Raw genomic sequence first — 22,606 nt, forward strand, 5'->3', positions numbered from 1 at the left:
ATGTCTTCTGCTGCATCATTTTTGGACCACTCTTTCTTAAAATTGTGTCTCTTTTGAGTGTCCAAAAGCGTCGTGCGATACGGAATTGCGGAAGTTCCCCTTTAAATCGAATCAAAGCTGCATTTCTCGTTTCATCTACCGTTTCTTACGCTGGGCATCATAATTCAGAGTAACGGCAGTAATAGTAGTAGTGCGCCTTTAACCAGCGTGCGTGCGCACAGGCGTAAAGTGTAGTAGGTGGTCGCGCATGGCATCTCTGTGCCTGCTTGCGCTCTGCCGTCCTCTGCCGCTGGGTCGGTGATGATGCCGAGCGGAGCGGGGCGCTCGTACGTTTCTGTGTGCGGCTACACAACCGCAGTTGCCGAGATTGAAGTCGAATGAGACGCGAGAGGCGCTTGAAATACGATGATGGATGGTGCGAGCTGTTTCTCAACGCCTGGGCAGCTGTAACGTCGGCGGAAGCGCGCGTGGATTTATCAAAGGTGAGAGTGCGGCTGTGAATCACGGAGGAAATATCCCCTTTTATTCACCCTGGATCACTTATCCTCCCAATCCGATGCTGCTGCTGCTGCTGCTGCCGCCGATGATGATGATGATGATGATGATGATGCTCTAAACGCAACCTGCGTGATTTTCCTCCAGTAGAGGCCAGTTCCCTGCTGCACTCGGCTGTCGACTCACCAGTGAGATTTGAAAAAGATGCAGGATTGCCATTGTTTGTTAACCAAAAAAAAAAAAAAAAAAAAAATTATATATATATATATATATATATATATGTATGGCCATCACGACGCACGATTCCCATTGCGGAAATAAGGTAAATAGGCAGTTAAATCAGCAATATGGCTGCGTTTTTTTGTGCTCTGCCGTTGCTTCACAAGTGGATTTGAAGTATTGCGGTGCTGCTCAGTGCGAGAATTAAGGCTTGTGGACACGGAGAAGTGAATGATATCAGCGGCGGGGAGATACTGCAGTAACCGAGTCCTTATGTTGACTCGCGTCAAAGGATGTTGTCATTACCTCGAAGCTGAAGGTGCGGTTACAGTAAAATGCACCTTTACAGGCCTGTGGTGAGTCTGACTTCACCAGAAAACGGTCTGACATCCAAATTTATTACGAGCCTCTGATTGTTTATGTGCAAATGAGTAAACACGATTCGCTAAAAAAATAAAAATAAAAAATAAAATAAAAACCACTGATCCAGAGTTTTATCACAGCGATCTCACAGATTGTGCTCTGCGCTGAGAATTCATTTTGTCATGAATTATTAAAAACTTGTTCTCTTATCTTACATAAAATCAACAACTTATCCATTAAGCTGTCCTTTGCTCCCGTGTACTGACTGCCAACACATACAAAAAAAAAAACCCAAAAAAACAACCCTGCTTCATGTATTCCAGCAGTTATTTCATCGGCTGAATATTTACAATGAACCATTGTGTTATTTTGCTGACATGTGCCCGATGGGTCTCCCACTGCAAAGCAAAAGCTCTCTGACTTATCATCCTAAAAACTGCCCAAATGCAGTTTTTGGTCGTGTTCCGTTTTGAGGACGTCATTTATTATACAGCTCGGCTGAGTTGATCCAAAGTGTCTCCTCCAGGTGCCATTATTGTCCTGTGCACCTTCAATTTTGACAGCTTAACGTCATGATTTAATCTGAAAGCATTAAACTTGCTGTTTGATTTTTAGCACAAAGTGGTTCACTGCTGTCTGAAAAATGCAGCTGCATCTGTCATTTGTGAAATCAGAGCTGAGGATGAATCAATCAGTTGCTCAGAAGAAGAAAAAAGACAAATCAGAGAGCAAAAAAAAAAAAGAAGATAACTGGCAACTATTTTGAAAAATTTGTCATTTCAATCAGTTTTCAAGCAAACATGATAAACGTTGTCTGGAATAAGCGTCTCAAAAGTGAACGATTTTCTGCTTTCCTCTTTGGTTTTTCTTCAATATTTAGGGGGTCTGGGATTGTCATGTCACCTTGGGCTGTCAGAAATAATGATTGCAGATTGTTTTATTGATTATTTGTGGCGCAATAATGTCCAATTATTGGAGAGAGAGAGAAAAAAAAATCAGTAACTCGTGGAAGGACCCATTTAAAGACGGTTATGAGCAATAAGAAGCACTCGACGCAAGTCGAGGGCTGCGAGTTTGTGGCTGGAGAGTGTCCCCGTCATAACACTATAGATCGGCGTGAGCTTGGTGGAAAATAAGAGCGAAAGAAACCGAGAAAACCCTCCCAATGCCTGCAGGACCTCGGCTCCATCGGTCACGCTCCGCTGATGAACATGCATGTGATCCAAAACCTTTTGTGTGTGTGTGTGTGTGTGTGTGTGTGTGTGTGTGGAGGGGGAGGGGGGGGGGGGCAACTCTGGATCGGTCCGACTGGGGCTCTCCGAGGGGCGCTCATCTGTCATTGGCCGGCCTTTATAATGTGCTCTGCGTCCGTCATCATTAAGTGGTTCCTTTGCAGCTCAGTCGGTGTCATTAGCCCCCACGGGACGCAGTCGCTGCTGAGCGCGGATGTCACGGAGAATTAGCATTTGCACCGACCACGGGCGCTGGAGTGCTCCTCAGCCTGCTCACCGATATCTCTGCAGGAGGAGAGACCGAGAGGGACGGAGACAAAGTGGGGGGGGGGGGGGGGGGACAAAAGCACAAATTAAGAGTTAAGGAAGTCCTTGAAGGAGGCAGAGAGAGAGAGAGAGGAGGTGTTAATTACTTTATTTAAAAAGTCAACTACATTTTTGTCGGCGGGGAACAGCTCATCTCTCGTAGGGAGGGTGACATCAAGTCGAAAGAGAGCCTCGTTCATTCTTTTATTTTCTTTTATTTATTTTTTTTTTTTTACTTCACAGGGTCGACGTTCAAGGGCTTCACTCGGTTTGACGTTCAGTCGGCGGCAGGTGAGGAGATTTCTTTGGAAATTGTACAACACTGAGCCAAATACGCCACGTAATGTAATATACCCACTGAACACGGACGGGACGCATCGATGTGTTGATTTCTGCTCCGAAAAGGTCTTTTTTTTTTTTTTTTTTTATTGGATAAAAAGCACCAGTTCAAAAAGGGAAGTGCAGGTAACTGTTTCAAAAATAAAATATCCTTTATTGGAGAGAGAGGGGGGGGGGAAATGACACTTGGTCTGAAGAAATGACTTGTGACACGTTAAAAAAATAAAAAAATAATAATAATAATAAAAAAAAAAAAAAGCTCGGATGACACGAGAATAGTAGAAAGATAAAGTAAAGGAAGTAATGAAACCCCGTGTTTTCTTCTTTCACGAGTGGAAGCGGCGACAGGCACCGTCAATGGAAAAAAAAAACCACACACAACGCCGAAGTTCAATCGGGAAGTTATCGCGCAGAAACGATCCCAGCACACCTTCGACTGGTCATATTTTACATTGTATCATCTGCGCAGATGAAATAAAAATAGAAATAATAACGCGAAGCTTTAGAGGTCACAGAGCAGCTGTTTCTCTCGTTTCCAGTCTTTATGCTAAGCTAAGCGACGGCTAGCTTCGTAGTTCCGCATGCAGACCCCCGGAGAAAAGCTTTTTTTTTTTTTTTTTGCTTTATTATTTATATGCAGGACGTGAATTATAGTATTTAGCTTTGGATATAAGTTACGGTTCTTACATGACACTTTGCAATTTGAGAATATAACTGCTTTTTTTTGTTTTCAGTTCAGTCTCATTTTTAAACTATATAGGCTTTAAAATCAATACAATTTCAAATGTAATTGTCACATATTTGTCCAGGAAATAGTTAATGTGATGATTAACACAGTCCTCCTTGATGTGTAAAGAATAAATTATAAAGATGAAAGAACTTCCTGTATCCTTTCGGTTCACCAGTAATCACAACTTCATCTGTTTATTTATTATATACAGCGTGTCGTCCATTATTAAAATAACCCTCTGTATTTTATTCAGGAGGCTGTAAAGAGTCATTTTCTGTTTTGTTTTAGCTGTAAAAATCACACGTGTCTCCGTCTATATTTTTTTTGTCAGTTTCTTGTTCAATATGTGATGAGTTTCCGTCCTTCCTTACTTGCATCACATCTGGTTAACTTTGGACAATGAAAAAGGAGCTCGGTGTTGCATTCGTGACATTCATGCTGCTGTCTGAACAGTAAACGCTGCATGTTCTGGTGTTTGGTGTGCCACAGGATGATCGAGGAAGGCAGTAAACGAGGCAAGGCCATGGTGGAGAAGAGACAGCTCTTCATGGAGATGAGTGAGTAGAGTCGACTGAGAGAAATCTCTTTTCGCTATTCACAGTCAGCTCGTGTAATTCTCCGACTGGCTCGAAGTTGCACAGGAGATGCGTGGTCTCTCGCACGTATCGTTCCTCCCACACAAAGACAGTGTGCAAATGGTTTAATTTTATTTCATTAAACTGGATACGATGACTGTGGATGATTTTTTTTTTTTTTTTTTTTTTGTGTGTGTAACTTTTTTCTGGTTTTGTTTTTTCCAGGAGCTCAAAACTTTGACGTTATCAGGTTGTCGACTTACAGGACTGCCTGCAAACTCCGGTTTGTGCAGAAGAGATGCAACCGTAAGAGATTTCTTCCTCTTTCCAGAGCGCTACGACACTGTGTAACCAACACAGACATTTATTTTCCAACAGGCACGCAGACTTAATTGATTACACTCTGTCTGTTTGCAGTTCATCTGGTGGATGTCTGGAACATGATCGAAGCCTTTCGTGACAACGGGCTCAACACATTGGATCACAACGCGGAGATCAATGTGTCGCGGCTGGAGACTATTCTGTCCTCCATCTACTACCAGCTCAACAAGCGACTGCCGACCACCCACCAGATCAATGTGGAGCAGTCCATCGGGCTGCTGCTCAACTTCATGGTGGCCACATACGACAGGTAAGGGACAGGTGACCGGCACAAAGCCAGGGAATTATAAAGACACTGAAACCGTAAAGCAAAAATGACCATTAGAAAGTGTTATAATAAACGTAACATAAAGTTCTGGGCTGTGCAGTTCTGTATGGTTTTGTAGAAACAAGTGCATCATTTTAACATTTGCACATGCAGCATCACTTTTTTTTTTTTTTTTTTTTTAAATCTGTGCATCTGATTCGAGTGCAGGATGTCAAATTCTTTTCTCATCTGTTGATTACTAGAAGTGAAGGAATTTCCTGCCTAAAGTAGAAGAAGTCATGTCACATGTAGGAAAAGCGCACGTGTGACGATGAGGGCTGAACTCCATGTAGCTGCCGAGTCATTTCCACAGACTACCAAAATAAAGTGATGCTAATGATGACACTTAGACGGCTGCTGGGATCAAATGAATACCTTGTTTACTATAAACAGATTATCATCCATGTCAAGCGACAGACAGTCATCACCTTTCTCTATTAGATCCAGCATGCAGTTTTAGCACAGAAATACAGATTGGCTCAGTATCAGGAACTCAGCGCTGGAAAAAAAGAACGTATATGATTAACTTCTGTCGGAGCCAAAAATCTGGATTTTAGAGGTATTGAGGTCATGAATCAAAATCCACTCCTCAACACCAATAAGACTCTCGAAAATGGGATCATTATTAGGATACTTGGATTTTTCATATTTTATGTGCTGGGTTTTATTTATTGAACAAACTCAAGGGAATTCACTCAACTAGATAATAAACTGTGAAGCTATTTATTTGGCAAAAATGTCCAAAAAATATCCTTATTTTTCCCACATGGGGATTTGCTACTTGTCCTTTGGCTTATCTTTTGGTTTTGGACCATTGGTTAGAAATCTTCACATTCATGTCTGAATAAAATAAATGCTACAGAACAGTTTTCTTTATACTTAACACCAAATTGGACCAAATTTTTCCAGGCAACTTTAAGAAATTGTTTATAACTGCAGGCAAGTAAGTGGTAGCATTGTGTTCCCCCCCCCCCCCCAACTAAAAACCATCTCCACGGTAACAGGAATAAAATACTGCATCCGAAAAAGAAAAAAAAAATACTGCGTCCATAACAAAATACTCCATCTAAAAATACTGGAATAAAAACAAGTATAATATCCATGTGTGAGTGCAGAGTGTAATTGTGCAAACAGTCTGTCCAAAAAAAGGTTTTAGGCCTCAGAAATCTTGGCGATAAGCTGATTTATGTAAGAACAAGTACAGATTGAAAGATGAGAACAAAAAAAAACAAAAAATTCCCTATCAGCTGAAGTAACTGTGGTGATGTATTCCTGTCCAGCCATCCTCCTAATGTCTGTTCAGTGTTCAAGGGCTCAGACGCTGTGCATCCAGGAGCAGAAAGGTTTATTATTGACCGTAAAGCTCTCTCTCTCTCTCTCTCATTATTGTACCTGGTGTGCTCAAATTGATTGGCCGCTCGTCCTCTCCATTCATGGACCCACTCAATCGGTTTACTTTTATCTGTAAAGGCCATTCAGGTCACGCTCCGTCATTATTCATGCTGCCGTATCTCCGGGAAACTTTGTGGAAATGACTGACTGCGATCACAGGAAGCGGTTTGGCTGTCTGTCCCTGAGGTCCAAACTGAATTAGGCAGGAGAGCTTTCATGCACTCTGGTACCGCTGCTCGGAAGCAAGAGCTAAATGAATCTGAAATGAAGCTGCTGGTCTCTGTAGGCAATTTAAAAAGATTTTTAAGAAGAATAGCAACTTGATAATGACTTCTGTATCTACATTCATCAGTGATTTAAAGGTTTAGTTCATGATATTTACATTTTATGTAACATTAATGTGTTTCAATTTAAATTTTTACCCCTGAAAACGGCAGAATCTTGTTTTTATTGTGGTCCAGATTGACATCTTTTAGGTTTTTTTTAGTTGATTAATCTCAGCAGAATTCACGGGCTAAATAAAGATCCCACAAAATAGGAAAAGAAATACTTTTGCAATTCCATTTTTTATTTTAAGGTTCATAGATGTATAATATTTATAGGATTGCAGTAGAATGTAATAAGGTAAAAGTTTGCTAACATTCATCCAAAAGCTGTGATCATACCAGAAAAAGTAGCAACAAAACCCTTAAAGAAATGGATATTTTATTCACCATGATATCAGCTTTTAATTTCTAAGATTGTTCTCTTTATTTCAATGTGTCACTTTACTGTACTGATGAAACCTCTCCTCTCTCTCCACTTGCAGTGAAAGCCATGGGAAGCTGACCGTTTTCTCGATGAAAGCCATGCTGGCAACAATGTGCGGTGGGAAAATTGTGGACAAATTGCGTTGTAAGATACATTTTTACCACCTTTACATGAAAAATGCCAGATAATCTAGATACAAATGCCTTTTCCAAAAGTTAATGTCCTTGTTATCTGTATATGTCCTGTTGTTTACAGTCCAGTATGGGAACAGCATCGTGTAGTTGCACACATTAGACACACGGGGGCACTGTTGGAACATGTAATGCTCAATTACTTGAAATGTAAAATATATTAACTCTGCAGAGCACGTGCGCTTGAGAATCAATAGTTTCCTTTCACATAAATGCCAAAAGCCAGTTTGCTCCCGCATTTCTAAAGCCTGCCATGTTCTGTCTCGCAGATATTTTCTCACAGATCTCCGACTCGGGTGGTGTCATGGTGTTCGCCAAGTTCGACCAGTTTCTTCGGGAGGTGCTGAAACTCCCCACAGCCGTGTTCGAGGGCCCCTCGTTCGGCTACACGGAGCACTCGGTGCGGACGTGCTTCCCTCAGCAGGTAGGAGGGAGATACCGTGAACCACCTTCTTTTTACCTTTCAGGTTTTAATAAGTTGTTGTTTTTGTTTTGTTTGTTTGTTTATAAATTCTTATCGAATACATGTGTTTGTATCCAGAAGAAGATCATGCTGAACACCTTTTTGGATGTGTTGATGGCAGATCCTCCCCCTCAATGTCTTGTATGGATGCCACTCATGCACCGACTTGCTAATGTTGAAAACGGTAAGTTTATGCCTTTTTAGGGTTAATTTAGGGTGTGTGTGTGTGTGTGTGTGTGTGTGTGTGTGTGTGGGGGGGGTAATTAAGGTTTGACTTTTACAATCCAGCAACTGGGAGAGACTGAGTTTAATAGAGTGAGTGCAGCTGGGTCTGATTAAGGTAACTGGGAGCAGGTGAGGTGGTTGTGGCGGGCAGGAGAGCAACATAACCAGTAGGTACCAATACAACAATGTCAAAATATATTCCATTACCAGTAGAGATCCTGCAGTGTGAAAAAAAAAGTAGGAAATGTAAAAGTACTGGCTCTGCACTAAAACATCCCTTTTATTATAGTTTACTCTGTTAATATGGACGGATCCGCCTGTAGGTCGCATTTTAGTATTGTGGCTGGTAGGAGCGGAGCTAATGTTATCTATTTAAAATACAGTTTAGTTTAGCGGCTCCATTTTTGCAGGACCCTGAGATGATTGACAAGGAAGGAAAAAAAAAAAACAACAACCTGCAACCTGTGTATTTATGTTTGGACTTTTTTTTTTTTTTTTTTTTTACTAATTGTTGCTTTTTTGCTAAAATTATTGATATTTTTACATCTTTAGTCCACAGAACAGTTATTTTAATGAATCCATCTCTGAAGTCGGAAAATGAAACGTCTACTTCTTTGAAGGGACTACTTTGAACTCGGACACTGCTTTAAAAAATATGCCAAAAAGTTTGGGAACGACTACTTTAATCTTTAACAGTCTGTTTCGTTTCATAATTTCATATCACTTTTTATGGTGCGTTATCTGTAAAGCAGCAATTATATGTGCCAAATAAATGTGGTTGAGTAAAAGCTACAATAATTAATTGTAAAATAAAAGAGAGTCCAAGTATGAAATAACATAAAATTGATAAATGTAACATCCAAGAATCTCAATATTTAGAACAGTGGTTTTTTGAATTTTTGTTTTTTTTATCAGTAACTGTGAGTGTGGAGACGTCGCTGCTCTCTGCTCTGACAGAAAATCCTCTCTGTTGTTGTGTTTCACCACTCAGTCTTCCATCCGGTGGAATGTTCTTATTGCCGGAGTGAGAGCATGATGGGTTTCCGGTACCGGTGCCAACAGTGCCATGGCTACCAGCTCTGCCAGAGCTGCTTCTGGCGTGGCCATGCCAATGGTCCCCATAGCAACCAGCACCAGATGAAGGAGCACTCGTCTTGGGTAAGGAACGAGCTCTGATCTCGCTCAGTTTTACGTTATGTTCTTCCCCTTTTTCTCAACACTTCCAAAGTCAATATCCCGCCCCGCGTGTGTGTGTGTGTGTGTGCGGAGGGATTTTACAACACCGCGAGCGTCTCCCTACATTTCCTGCCGTCCTTTCAACGCAGTCCAAGAGGGATTTTTATGGTGTTTTACTCATTTTGTCAAATGAAATGGTATTGATTGGAATTTGCCGTGTCGCTGCATTCCCCCAAAGCTCAAATCATTATGTTATAAATTGAAACAAGGGGAAGTCACAGCCGCTGGATCCCAAATCCATTTCCCAACCTGGCGCAGACAAGACCGACTGCTCGTGTAGCTGCAGGACGGGAATGACATGCCCGAGCGGATCGAACACAAAACACTGTCTCCGATGTGAAAAACATTTAGCACATACAGTAGGTGAGGTGGATCAATCTGTCCTGGATCTTGTCCTACTTTTGTGATAAATTTGTATGAAAACACGTCTGTGACATTATGTGCCGCGTCGCCTTCGGTTTCCTCTTCTGAAAACTTCCTGTAATCTTTGGTTTCAGAATTTGGCATTCCTCCCTATCTGCCTCCAAATGCAACGTACACCAATCAACCAAAACGTTAAATCCACTGACGGGTGAACCATTAAATATAAAACAACAGCACAGAAATAACTCTTTTCTTCTCATGAGGATTATACCGTTCAGTTATTCAGTCTGACTGAGAGGTGTTGATTTATTTTGGAGACTGTAATTTGTGGTGCTGTTGAACTGCACTGGGATGTACTATGAGGTGTTCCTAAAATATTCGGCACACCATTCAGTATAATCAACAGCAGCACACATGAAATAAATCACAACCTCTCTTAATCAGACTGAACAACAACTGGCCATTATAATTCTCATGAGGAGAAGATTTATTCCTGTGCTGTTGTTTTATATTAAATGCTTCACCTGTGTCTACAGTTGTTTTTGTTTGTATAGAAAATACACATAATCCTACACATCAATTGATCAGTCTGACTTCTGTTTCTACAATAACTAAAACATTGCCAAGAGCAACGTGCTAATGCTTAGATGTGAGTGTACTGAAGTTGCTATAATAAGTGACTTCAAATTAAAACCATACCTACAGTTACAGTGTCACTCATCTGAAACTAGCCATAGAGATAGAGGTTTGTATGGTGATGCCACATTCATGTCATATCAGGGCTGTATCACTAGAGTAAAGTCAAAGTATCTTGTGACTTTCTGACTTTTAAATAGCACTCGATAATTTGGAAGTTCCTGAAAAAGGCCTTAAATCAACCAAGTCCCTCGTTCAAGGCGGTTCAAACCAAATTTAATGGACATGTTATTGTTACGTTGTCAACGCACATTAGTTTTCAACACTCCTCCCCTCATGCGACTACCTCTGTAGTCATGCAACCATCGGTAGTTGGCTGATTGTAAACGTGACCGCTGCGTAATCGCCACATTGTTTTGCAGTTTATGGCCCGTCGGACAGTTTGGCCGTCTAAAACTGCTCGTGAAGTAGCAGATGGACGTCGTCGCTGAGTCGGCAGGAAACTACCGCTGATCCACTGTTTCAAAACAGTAAACAAACTGTTGACCCAGTTGTGCAAATGCCCTATGAAGCAGCAGCCGCCGCTTAAAACTGTTCCTGCTCCTCCCGACACGAAGCGGTCAGTGCAACAAGGTGACGGGATGCTCTGTTTTGTCCCGCCCACCTTTGCAGAAGTCTCCGGCCAAAAAGCTGAGCCACGCGATCAGTAAATCCCTCGGCTGCGTCCCCATCGGAGAGCCGCCGCATCCCGTGTTCCCCGAGCAGGCCGAGCGACCGCCGGAGCTCACCCACAACGTGTAAGTGCCGTCCTCGGCGCGTTCGTTGCGACTTTCCTGTGCGACCGCTGAGGCGAGCCCCACTGATATGTTGATTAAGAGCACACCAAGGCCCAGTGTGCTCGTGATCTACAGTCTGTTCCCCGTCATGTAACCGCCTCCATCTTTCCATTCCGCCGCCGCCACATGACTGATAGCGTGCCATCTCGCCGAGCTGTCAACACCCAGCCCCTCCCCCCTCCCCCCGATTATTTGCCAACATGGAAATGCTGATATACTACACGGCTTCGGCGGCTCCTGCCGTTAAAGCGCAGTCATCCTCATCAGTCTGCTGGCAATGAAACGGGGGGGGGGGGACAGCGGTATAAATCTCCCATTCCACAGCTTTGAGGCTCCTGGAAGTCATTATAGGAAATGCATTATATTATGCTGCTGTCTCGGATCCCGCACACTCATTTACATTTCAGTTGAGAAATAGTTTGATTTCCGTAATCAATTCCACCGGCGAGATACGGAACATCCACAACAGCCCACATCGCTGAGGTCACTCCATATTTTTCCTCTTCATTGTCGCTCTGTTGCTTTTTCTTTGGCCTCCGACGAGACAAATATGGAATAATGTTGCAGATATAAAAAGAAAAAAAGAAAAGTGATTCACGATTGTGCTTGCTTTTCTGGCATTAGTGGGGATCACAGGAAACCTCTCGACCTCCTGATATGAAACATTTCCCCACGGCGCATTTCACGACAAAAATCCAGCTTCGCATTCCAGTCAGGATCGTAACTCTAAAGCTGCCTTCTCTGTGCTTTTTTTGCTGCTGGCGAGCGCGAGTGAATAATTGATAGCGAGCCGCCCCACGGGGTGAGAAAATCGCCCCGGTGAACGCCATGAAAACAGACACAACGTAAATGCAATGATTTTGTGTTTTTTTTTTTACCCCGTGAATCAGTTCCTCTCATCCAGGTTCTGCCCACCGGCGAGAGGATTTTTCTGCATTCTGCCCAAACTTATGCATTTCACATGAAGTTGACATTTGCATAAATTTACAAGTCCTCACGACGTGGAGAATCGGCTCCCGACCCCGGATGTTTCCCTCCAACTGAGAGATGAGGCGATTAGATTAAGCCGCGCAGTATAGGCTGTGTAGCATGAAATTACATCACACAAGTAGATTAATACTGATAAAAATGAAATTTGTGTCCAGAACTATTTTGGATTATGTCTCTCCTGTGCCCCCAGCAAACAGTAATCCGTGTCTTTTTTTTTTTTTTTATATTGATTATTTCAGATGATGGAGGCCCTGGGAGTATTGAGTTCTGTCATGGATTCTGTTGGGGCTCTTATAGCTCCGGAGTTTATAGTTGAAAGGCAGTTTTTTTTGTATTTCTTGTGTTTTTTTTAACTGAAGGAATATTAGTGTTTTGAAGACTGTGTAGAAGTACAGTTTACAAGAACTTGTGCGTCCTTCTACTTTAGATACAAATATCGCACTTACTCCGCGACGAGTATTTTACGGCCATAGGTAATAGCTACTTTTCAAAGTAGGATTTCACATACCCTTATACATCACAATTCACTGCAAGATTTAAACCAGTGGGTCCCAATCATTTTCGTTTTGTAACAAACCGGCTCAGGCAAAGTGGCGAGCAAGAAGTCCACGCAACAGATTCCCTTAAATCGAGGTAAAATTATTCAAAATAAACTTAATACAAAAGTTGAGTTTGGAGAGCAGCAGTCTGTGCAGTGACTGGACGTGTGTCAAGTACGCTGTGGAGATGTTGAAGGTGCAAGCGCAGAAGAAAGTCCTTGGAATAGACGTTTTTGGTTAGAAATTCCAGGAACTTCTTGTTGTTTTGTTCTCCTTTTAAGATTTTAATGGACAAAGTGCATTCTCATGCTCGCACAGATGGCATTTCAAGGTTGGTGGCACTGTGTGTGCCTGTTCACTGACTTTTAGGATAATGGATGTGACTGTTGACCCCGTCCCCTGCTACTTGTTTGCTTGGCTTTTGGTCTCCATTGTTCTTTCTGACGCAGGCAGGACATTTACCAAAAGTCTCCTGGTTTCGTGATGGCGGAGAAAGAAAATCAAATGAGCTGTTTTAGGTTCCGGGAGCTTTTGTGTTTTTATTTGTGTGTGTGGCGATGAAGTAGCGCCTCTCATCATCCCTGCAATGAAAAGATGTTTTTAAATCTGACAACCCTTCAAAAATATGTATTCATCAGTGACTGCCATTCTCAATTTTGGTTCCGATTTAACGCCTCCACATTTAACTGTACCTGTTTTCAAAGTGACAGACAAATACCTTCTATTGGCGAATCCACAGGCGTATTGTAGGAAAACATAAACGCAGGGGGAAATATCCGGACTATATTTTTGTTGATTTACATGAGATGACTGATACTACTCATCTGTCCTATTTCTAGCAGCTGGTTAGCTTAGCATAAATACTTGAAACAAGGGAAAGCAGTTACCCTAAGCCAGTCTAATAACACCTCTATAGCTCACTAGCATGTTATATATCGTTTGTGTAATCCACACAAAAACCAAAGTAAAATGTGTGGCGATGGATAGATCAATAAAACTCTCACGTCTCTCCATTTTAAATATGACGCTACAAGACGGCTTAGTTTAGCATGAAGACTTCAAACAGAGGGAAGCTGTTGGCCTATCTTATCTACATGCACTCGTATAGCTCATTTGCATGTTATATTTCATTTGCGTAGTAATCCATATGAAAACCAAATTGTCAAAATAAATTTGTGGAAATGAATAAATCAATAATACTCCCATTTCTCTTCAATAAATATGAAGCTGCAGCTACAAGATTTTGCTCAGCTGAGCGTAAAGACCGAGCTCCATCCAAAAGTAATAAAATCTGCCCACCGGCACCTCTTAAGCAAACCAATTTATATGTTATATTGCAGTAGTTTAAAAATCCATACGAAAAAATTAGAGTTACAATTAGCAGTTATACTCTTATTAACGGTTATATTGTCGGCCGTGGCACCGAGACGTGTGAAATTGCCAAGAAGTTCAGTATTTCCATTAAATCCAACATGCTACTAATTGTAAATCAACTGCTCTCTTAGTAGCCACGAGGCGTGAGGAAGACGAACTCGCACTAATGGAAAAATTCCCATTTGTTAATGGTCAATTTCAACGAAATGATGGGTGAATGCAGTAATTATTTGCGCACCATTCCCTCTCCTCTCGTGGCTGCAGAAGTATTCCCTCGAACCGTATCCTCTCAGATAATTAGTCGCAGGAAAACTGCCAAGCCTCCCAGTTTTATTCTACGCTGACTTCATTTTATTGCCGAGAAATAAGAGTGAGAGGAAAATCCACTGTTTAAATTTTAAAATGAGCGCGGCAGCGTGCCAATCCTGATGAATGCTATGGCTGAAGGAGAGGCTGTTATTTCACATTGTAAACCAGGAGGCATTCTTCAACCGTGGTCTCTCAGGTGTGTGTGTGTGTGTGTGTGTGTGTGTGTGTGTGTGTGTGTGTGTGTGTGTGTGTGTGTGTGTGTGTGTGTGTGTGTGTGTGTGTGTGTGACGAAGCTGCCCGTGAGTGAGTAACAATGGCAGAATCAGGGTAGGGCGTCTCAGGTTTGATCAAAACGGCCAAATCAAACGGACATGAGTCTCCCAGTTGTCCAAACGCTCACGTCGTCCTCAAGACAAAGTGCAGCTATATCCGATACAGTTTTGAAATATTTACTGGCATGTGAAAAGCGAAAACTAACAGTGAGCTGAGCTGTGGATTTTTTTTTTTATTATTTATTTTTTCTCCCTTCCCTCCACTCAACCTGTCAGCGAGATTCTTTTTGGATTTGTGTTTTTGGAGATGAGTTCTAGGTTTGGGGATGCGCTGTCTGTCTCGTAAACTTTAAATCTAGGATACGGCTTCTTACCTTCAGACTTAGCACCGCTACTGCCAGAAGACTTTTTAAGCACCGAAATAGACTAAAAGATAAAAAAAAAAAAAAATAGGCATCTCACCGTACTTTGCATTAATGCGGAACGCGCATCGTAGTGTCACATTCTCAGTGCCATATTTAATATTTAGTTAGCAATTTCCCACTCAATATAATCCCCAGAAATCCATTAACATTTAAAAAAAAAAAAAAATGCTTTCATCTGTTTCGCATCTTCTTTTTTCTTTTTTTTTTTTTAATTCTCTGGGTTGATGCAAAAAAATTCCATCAGCGTCATTTAAAAATGGAGAGAACGGGCACGTCATTCACTTTTCAGAGCGCGGGATCCTTTGGGTTTTCGTGGCCGAGGTACTGACGGCCTCGCGGGGGGAGAAACAGGCGCACCGTCGCCAGCAGGAGAGGGTGCTTCATGTTTGCATATTATTTTTAGACAGCTGAGGGGCGATTGAAGGCAGCCGCGCATCTGTCGTTGTCGGGGGTAAGGTGAACGTGCGCGCACGGGGCGCCACCAGACTTAATCCTCCCCCACCCCCAACCCCCACCCATCCCCATCATCCCCACTCCCACCCCTGTACTCCCTGCCAACTGCCAAGAGCACCAAGGAACCGGGTGGCGCATTGTCATTCAACGCACGCAGGTAACACGAGGCTTAGCGCATTGCAGACTTTGATCTCTCGGTGCCTAAATGTTGTGTCAGTTCATCACTCCCGTTTGACCTCTGAGACGGCGGCTTGGATGTCTGGACCGCGTGTCCTTAATCAGCATTTATTCAGTCCCTGAACCACAGCGCCTCGGACACTGATGTGAATGAGTTAGGACGCCTGTTAGGGTTAATCCAAATATTCAGAGGGGAAATCAAATAGTGGCTTTTACATAAGAAGAATCTCTGTTTTTATTTTTTTTATTTTTTTTATTGCTCTCTACTGTTACATTGGTGTACTCCAAAAAAAAAAAAAAAAAGGGCTGATGATTATTTATAGAAGACTAGCTGTGAAGAGCTTTGACTTATGTAACTCACTGAAGGTAACGGGAAGAGTTAAGATACGTAAATGCAATTATAGTGGAGAGTGTCGAGGCCGGTTTGTTCCGCGCTCTTTTTTGCTGACGGGATGACAAGTTTGTTTTTGTTTTTTTTCTAGAGGTTGAAATTGATGTATTTTTAAGCAAATGGCATTTCCCTAATTTCCAGTGTGTGTTGGAGAGAGAGGTGGAAAAGACAGAGTCAGAGCTGAGAGAGAGAGAGAGAGAGAGAGAGAGAGAGAGAGAGAGAGAGGAGCATGTGTGAGACAGAGCGAGGCAGAGAGAGAAAATCTACGTCGTCACACAGTCACGTGACCGCCGAGTTTCCTTGGAGACAGCAGCAGTGTAGTACATTGAGATGCTCGCCTGCTCAGTTGAGGGCAGATTAGGCATCTGGCAACAGCAGAGGTTGGATGTATTTTGCCAGCCAGGCAAGTGCTCTCTCGCCTCGCAGAGGTAAGTGCAGCGTCTCGTGTCCCGTCCGCTGCTTCCCTTTCAGGACGGATCCTTGTAATGCCGTGAGGGTTAAATCGGCTTTGTCACATGGAGATTTAAAAAAAAAAAAAAAAAAAATTTTTTTTACGCTGAGTATTCTGTTGAAGGAGACTTAAAGGTAGCATGTGCAGGTTGGAGTAGTGACACTTGCTTTTTTTGTTGTTGTTGTTTTCCTATTATTGCATGAAGCACAAAAGTAGCAGCTCTGTGTTTGCGCAAAAGGCTTTCGAAAACAAAAATTAGGACTGATGAATTACTCATGTCGGACCGTGCGCGGTTTTCTTTTGATTCTGTTAGCTCCTGTCTTGAGGGAAATGTAAATGTATGAAGCAATAAATAATTGCGACTTGTCTATTTAAAAAAAAAAAGGGAAAAAAAAGAACATGCTGTAACCCTCTTTGCGCATGCACATGAATGCAGGGAATATGTACTTTGTAGTTTGTGAACAAATAACGCTGCAAATTATTCGAATGCAATATTTTTCTTTGGTTTTTATTTTGGGTCTTTTTGGAGCAGAATGATAAACAAAACAAAAAAAAAACTAGGTGTGCTGTTTGAGGCACTTTTGTGGCACTAGAGCAAAAAACGGGGGCTGTCAATGGCTCGTGATGATAACAATATTCTGTACAATGTGGATATAAATAGTTTGATTTTTGGCCCACAAACATGCTGATCGGACAAAATAAGCATTACGGGACACAATGGTCTCCAGTGCTCTGCCTTTTATGTGATAACGAGAGCTTTAAATAAAACGGTTCCAATAGACTCGGACGACTACGGAGAGGCAGATTGAAGGGATGCAACTACAGAGACGTGGAAATCGAGTGCTGTCACGAGCGGCTGCTGTTTTGTTTCCCGTGACGGGATGTGTAAATCACCTGAGACGTTGCAGACTGATATTTTTGATCTGTTAATGAGACCCCGTGGTCTTTGGGAGGTGCGGGGGTGGTCTCGCCACGGATTCGTGCCCGCCAGATGGACCCCATTGCTTTGTTTACTCTCCCAAATTACCTCCCACAATGTCACCTTTCCTAGTTTTTCGCAGACTTCCCATTTAATTAGATTCCTCGTCTGCCGCCGTCGCTCTCGCTCATGTTAATTAGGTTTAAGCTAATATCCTAAAAACATCTAAATCGCTGTTCCCCGGGAAAAGTCAATTATTTCACTCCAATTTTGAGTTAACTGGAGTACAACGTGTTGCTTATTTTGTGCACCACACTCAGTGGTTTATAATGATTCCTTCCCAACCCCTCCCCATTCCCTATCCTCTCTGGTACAGTTGGATTAAATTAAAGGCAGGATCGCTGATTCATGATTATTAATAAAATGCAAATGCCCTCTCCTCACTCCCCTGGTGACGAGCGCCACGGGCCTCTGCAGTGTAGCATTAAAGACCTCTAATCTTGTCTTTTAGTCAGCCGAAACCGGTGGCCAACAACATGAACGACACAATGCTCATGTCCTCCGGGGCACCTACTCCCACCAAAAGGTAAGCAAACCCCACCCCCACCCCTGTACCCCGCCACCCGGGCACAATGTCTGTTTTGAAGCTATAAAGATGACAAAAAAAAATTTCACTTTAAGTTACACACACTAAAAATAAGTGCTTTTAATCAGTTGGTGCTCAGAATAGGTGACAGACCCTCCCCCCCCCTCGCAGCGCAGCAAATCTTACTACAGATGTTATTTGTTCCTCAACGCTTGACACACTTTCTTTTCTTTTCTTTTTTTTTTTTTTGCATCTAAGCCCTTGCGAGTGTATATTTAGAGGCAAATTTGTTACGCTGTCATGAGGAATATGCGAGCGCTCCCACTTACAGGGGGGCTGATTTGACAAATAGATTACGATAGAACTGGAGCCGTGTCGTGTAAGCAGATAGCAGGCGAAGGAGCCCCCGTGAAAGCAGCCCTAATTGTCCTTTTATTTCAGCCCCCCCTCCCACCCTCCTTTCAGTTAAAGGCTACCTCTATTATTATTTACTCGCAGTGGTAATGAAGCACTGCAGTTTTGGAATCAATAATGGAGAGCACTCTGGGGGAGCTGTAATGTATCTGCACTTTGCAGTTTTCCTTTCGTGATCGTGTGTCTCTATCGCATCTTTGCAGCAGTTTGATATTTAATATTTTGTGCTCTGTTATTTTTATTTCTATACCCGTGTCTATAATGCTGCTGTTGCGGAAAAAAATTCCTCTCGTGGGATTAATAAAGCTATCTATCTATCTATCTATCTATCTATCTATCTATCTATCTATCTATCTATCTATCTATCTATCTATCTATCTATCTATCTATCTATCTATCTATCAGTTTGTGTCTGCAGGATGGGACTGTTCAGGGACTCAGGACTGCACGTTAGCAGTAAAGAGGCATAAACTGTCCGGTGTGCAGAGAGAATAGAGGTGTGCATATCGAGCCTGCTTTAACTACAGGTGTTTGAATTCTTCACCAAAGTATCTGGATTTGAATTGGAGAGACATTAAATGAAGTCTGCAGAAGATTCTCTCCCCTCGTGCTCCTCTGAGCCGGGCTATCGTACAGTACTACACCAAGGACCCTGGCAGCTGAAGGGCAGCGTGTACACTGCAAAAAGAAAAAGGCCCGGCAACGTGCGACAAGACTGAGCCGTGAAGTGTCTTATTTTTGATCATGAAAGTCCTCCAAATCTGAGGCCACGTTGGCTGGTATTCGATGGAAATTGACATTTTAAATGTTGAAGAACGTAATCATTTAGCCCTGCTGAAAGCAAAGCTTACCAATCGATATCGGGTTGCGTTCCCCGCCGAGATGAACCTTTTCGTACAGTGCAGCCTTGTCTCCGCGGGCTCGACGGGATTGAGATCAGAGCCGACAAGATAGGGGACACTGGCGGCCGTAAACGATGCTTCGCCTCCAGACCCCGTTGGAGGTCGGTGGAAGGGATCACGTTGTCGCAGCGTGTACGAGAGGGAAGGCGCCGCTCTCCCGAGGCTTGTTTTCGCTCTGGCAGTAATGAAGAAGCCCGATAACCTTTTTCTTGACATTTTGCTCCGTGAGTCAGAGCTGCTTTGGGAAGATGTCACACGCGAAGGATGATGTCGCCTCTCGCAGAGGTCAAAACGACTACAGAGCGGATGTTTTTAAGGGGCGGAAATTGCACGTTAAGCCGGCGTGACGCCTCCAAAGTAGGAATTGTAAATATTAATTTGCGGTTCTAATTACCTGGCGCTGGCCTGCCCGCTTTCACATGAACGGGCCGATGAGTCAAAGATGCCACTGCTTAATAATGCAAAGCTCGTCGTGGCTCTGCCTCACTTCAAGAGCCCCGAACTGTAAAGCAGCAGCGTCACCAGCAGCCGTCCTTGTTTGTCGACACTTTCAGATTTATTTATTTATTTATTTTTATCAGACAAGAAACCGAGCTTCACTCGGGTGTCAGGTCTGAGTAGAAACTGAATGGAGAAGTGTGCACGTGAGCCTCCATCACAGTTTTCTGATACTGTCGGCTCTGCTGACATGGCATCTCCCTTTCACATTGCTTTCTCTCTCTCTCTCACACACACACACACACACACACACACACACACACACACACACACACACACACACACACACACACACACACACACACACACACACACACACACAGAGACAAACTGCTCACCACCAGCAAACCACCATCACGTAGTTCATTACCTGTTAGTCATGCAGAACCACAGCAGCAGAGGAAATGAGTAAAGAAAAAAGAAAGCGCCGTCTTTGAGCATTGATCAGGTGCCAGACTTCACTGGCAACTGACCGAATTGAGTCAGAGTGAAAACACAATTGGTGAGCCAGCAGTTTGTGTTTCTGTCAGGAGCGGCGAAAATTATTCACCGAGTGACAAATTGCACGGATAACATTTAAAGTGTCGATTTAAACATTGAAGTTCTCATTAAGTAATCATATGAATCATTAATTATCTTCCCTAAGATTGACATGTCTGGTATTTCGAGTGAGTAAACTAACAAGACAGCAAAATAGGCTCCATATCTCAGTTTTAACTAACAAAGGAGGACAATAATTTAATAGGATTATTCACCGATGTACAGTTGTGGGAGACAAAGTTCTTTAATTGCACTGAAACTTGATTTAAGGTAAGATATTACAGGTGAATAGAGTAAAAGATTTAGCTAATAGATATCACTATGGAACTGCCCCAGTTGATTTTTATATATATATATATATATATATATATAAAAATGATAAAAAGTAATTGTAAAAGTAAAAAGTAACAATTACTTTTTGTATTTCATGTCTTCTAAAATGTTATGTTTTGATATGCAAATTATTATGATCTAATTATGCATGCACTCATTTGCATACATTTCCAGAACAGAAATCTGAACATTAAATAAAGGTTGAAAATTCTTGTTTAATTTTGTTTACAAAAGTTTTTACACGGAGGATTTTGAATATCAATTTATATCTCTCTATAAATCAGAAATTATATTTGTAACAAACACATTTATGAAAACCTTCCGAATATGAATGAATGAAAAGATCTTTAATTTTACAAAACATCTCTCAAGATAACCCAGAAATCTCCTGTTTAGTTGCACTCGCATACAGCAAACTTTGCCTTTTGTTTCCCCATCTAAATCTCAAAGGTTTTTAATCGAGTGGTATGTTCGTGTATCATTCATAGTCTAATTGATATAACATTTTAAAACTTTTTGCGAATGGACTAATTTTACTAAAATAAACACCTAATTTTGTATTTTTTGTTTTCTTTCCACTGGTCTGAAAGAACCTGTTATGGAGGCAAAAATAGCAAAAAATAAAAACCATACAACTTTACTTCAAGTCTCACTATTCAACATTTATGAGCAGTATACAAATATAAATCACAATTTAGTCACCAAAAAAAACCTCTTTCAGACTTTATTTTGGGGGAAATGCAGTGTTTAAAAAAAAAAAAAAAAAAAGGTAGAGCCTCCCACGTTGCAGCTGAAATAGCTAAACATGACAGACACAGCGGTGTCTGAGAAATTGGGCGCGAGTAGAACCACTTCACACGCGCGACAAAAATAAATATCTGGGAGAGATGCCAGTTTAGGAGGGCTTAGAGGCAGTTCATGCATCTGCGTCTAAAAACCTGGCTCAGACCATCAGGTGGTGCCGAGAAACTCTCCGATGAACAAAAGACAGGAGCAACCTCGAGACTGATAGTTGGAAGGCTCTGGCCGAGCAGCATGTGTTGCTTTTTAAAGACACCTCAGTCTCTGCCTGTGTTTTAGCCTGAAGACAAGATTGTAAATTTTTTTTTTTTTTTTTTTTTTTTTTTAAAAGCGCCCCATTTAACAAGACATTTGCTTTGACGTGTTGGTGGAGAGATTTCAGTTTTTGTAAGCCGAGTTTTCTTGAGTCGGGTGACGCTATCGGGAAACGCATCGAGTGATCCGCCGAGTATTTTACGATATCATCGGTGAAGTAAAGGGAAAAAAAAACAACTCAAAAGAAGCGAAGCAGGGGCAGAAACGGCTCATATGATCTCGTCAACCCAGCAAACATTATGGATCTGCTTTGGGAAAGATAAGAATTTAACGCAAATGTCGAATAAAAGGCGGGTTCGCGGCGTCTTTGAGGGCCGGTTGGCGGAAGGCTGCGAGCGCTCTGGCGGTTGAAGCAGCGGGTTCGAGAAATAGAGATTTCGTTTAATGGTCTTAATCATCGCTCGGTCTCCAATCAAGAGCTAGACGGCTCCCGAACACCATTTCAGCTCTCCTTCACTCCTCATCGCAGACCGCCTGCAGAAAAAGGACAGCATATGTCCCGTCATCTGTCCGCGCCATATGACACGCCCATGATCATTTAAAGTCCTGCGCCTTGCTTGACATTTTCCAGTCGGTGATGAAATTTGCCAGAACAGGCCGCTGGCAGGGTCACAAATGCATTTGGCGTGCTGCTTTCTCGCTTATCCATCTCGCTTCATTGTTATGACCAATTACCTCAGATTGTCCATCAATGATAGTCACTGCCAAGTGTCATATATTAAGGTCACCATAATTGTTTTTTATTTTTTATTTTCATGCAATTTATTTTACATAATCACTTTTAACTGTATAAACTTTTTCCCCTTTACTTACATAAGAGCTTTGGACATTAGAGTCTGTGTGTGTGTGTGTGTGTGTGTGTGTGTGTGTGTGTGTGT

The 22,606-nt window shown here is 42.2% G+C and overlaps 1 protein-coding gene across 11 annotated transcripts in view; it reads left to right on the forward strand.

Annotated features, from left to right (window-relative positions):
• Positions 1–255: 255 nt before the first annotated feature.
• The window catches only part of dtnbb (dystrobrevin, beta b), a 32,935-nt gene continuing 10,584 nt past the window's right edge, over positions 256–22,606 (forward strand). For 5 of the 11 annotated variants that reach the window (XR_011311966.1, XM_069721124.1, XM_069721118.1 and 2 more), the window contains exons 1-11: positions 258–482; positions 2,859–2,906; positions 4,174–4,241; positions 4,485–4,565; positions 4,677–4,890; positions 7,148–7,233; positions 7,550–7,704; positions 7,822–7,927; positions 8,960–9,126; positions 10,876–11,000; positions 17,851–17,925. Coding sequence is in view for 10 of the 11 variants with exons in the window: in XM_069721124.1 (XP_069577225.1) it covers positions 4,175–4,241; positions 4,485–4,565; positions 4,677–4,890; positions 7,148–7,233; positions 7,550–7,704; positions 7,822–7,927; positions 8,960–9,126; positions 10,876–11,000; positions 17,851–17,925 (1,076 nt within the window). In the remaining variant the exon portion in view is untranslated. The other 6 variants (XM_069721127.1, XM_069721128.1, XM_069721126.1 and 3 more) reach the window with 5 other exon arrangements.

This window comes from Brachyistius frenatus, unplaced genomic scaffold (genome assembly GCF_029030835.1).
Source record: "Brachyistius frenatus isolate BFR_SWC_R1_liver_20210118 unplaced genomic scaffold, ASM2903083v1 Contig_257, whole genome shotgun sequence".
NCBI lineage: Eukaryota > Metazoa > Chordata > Actinopteri > Embiotocidae > Brachyistius > Brachyistius frenatus.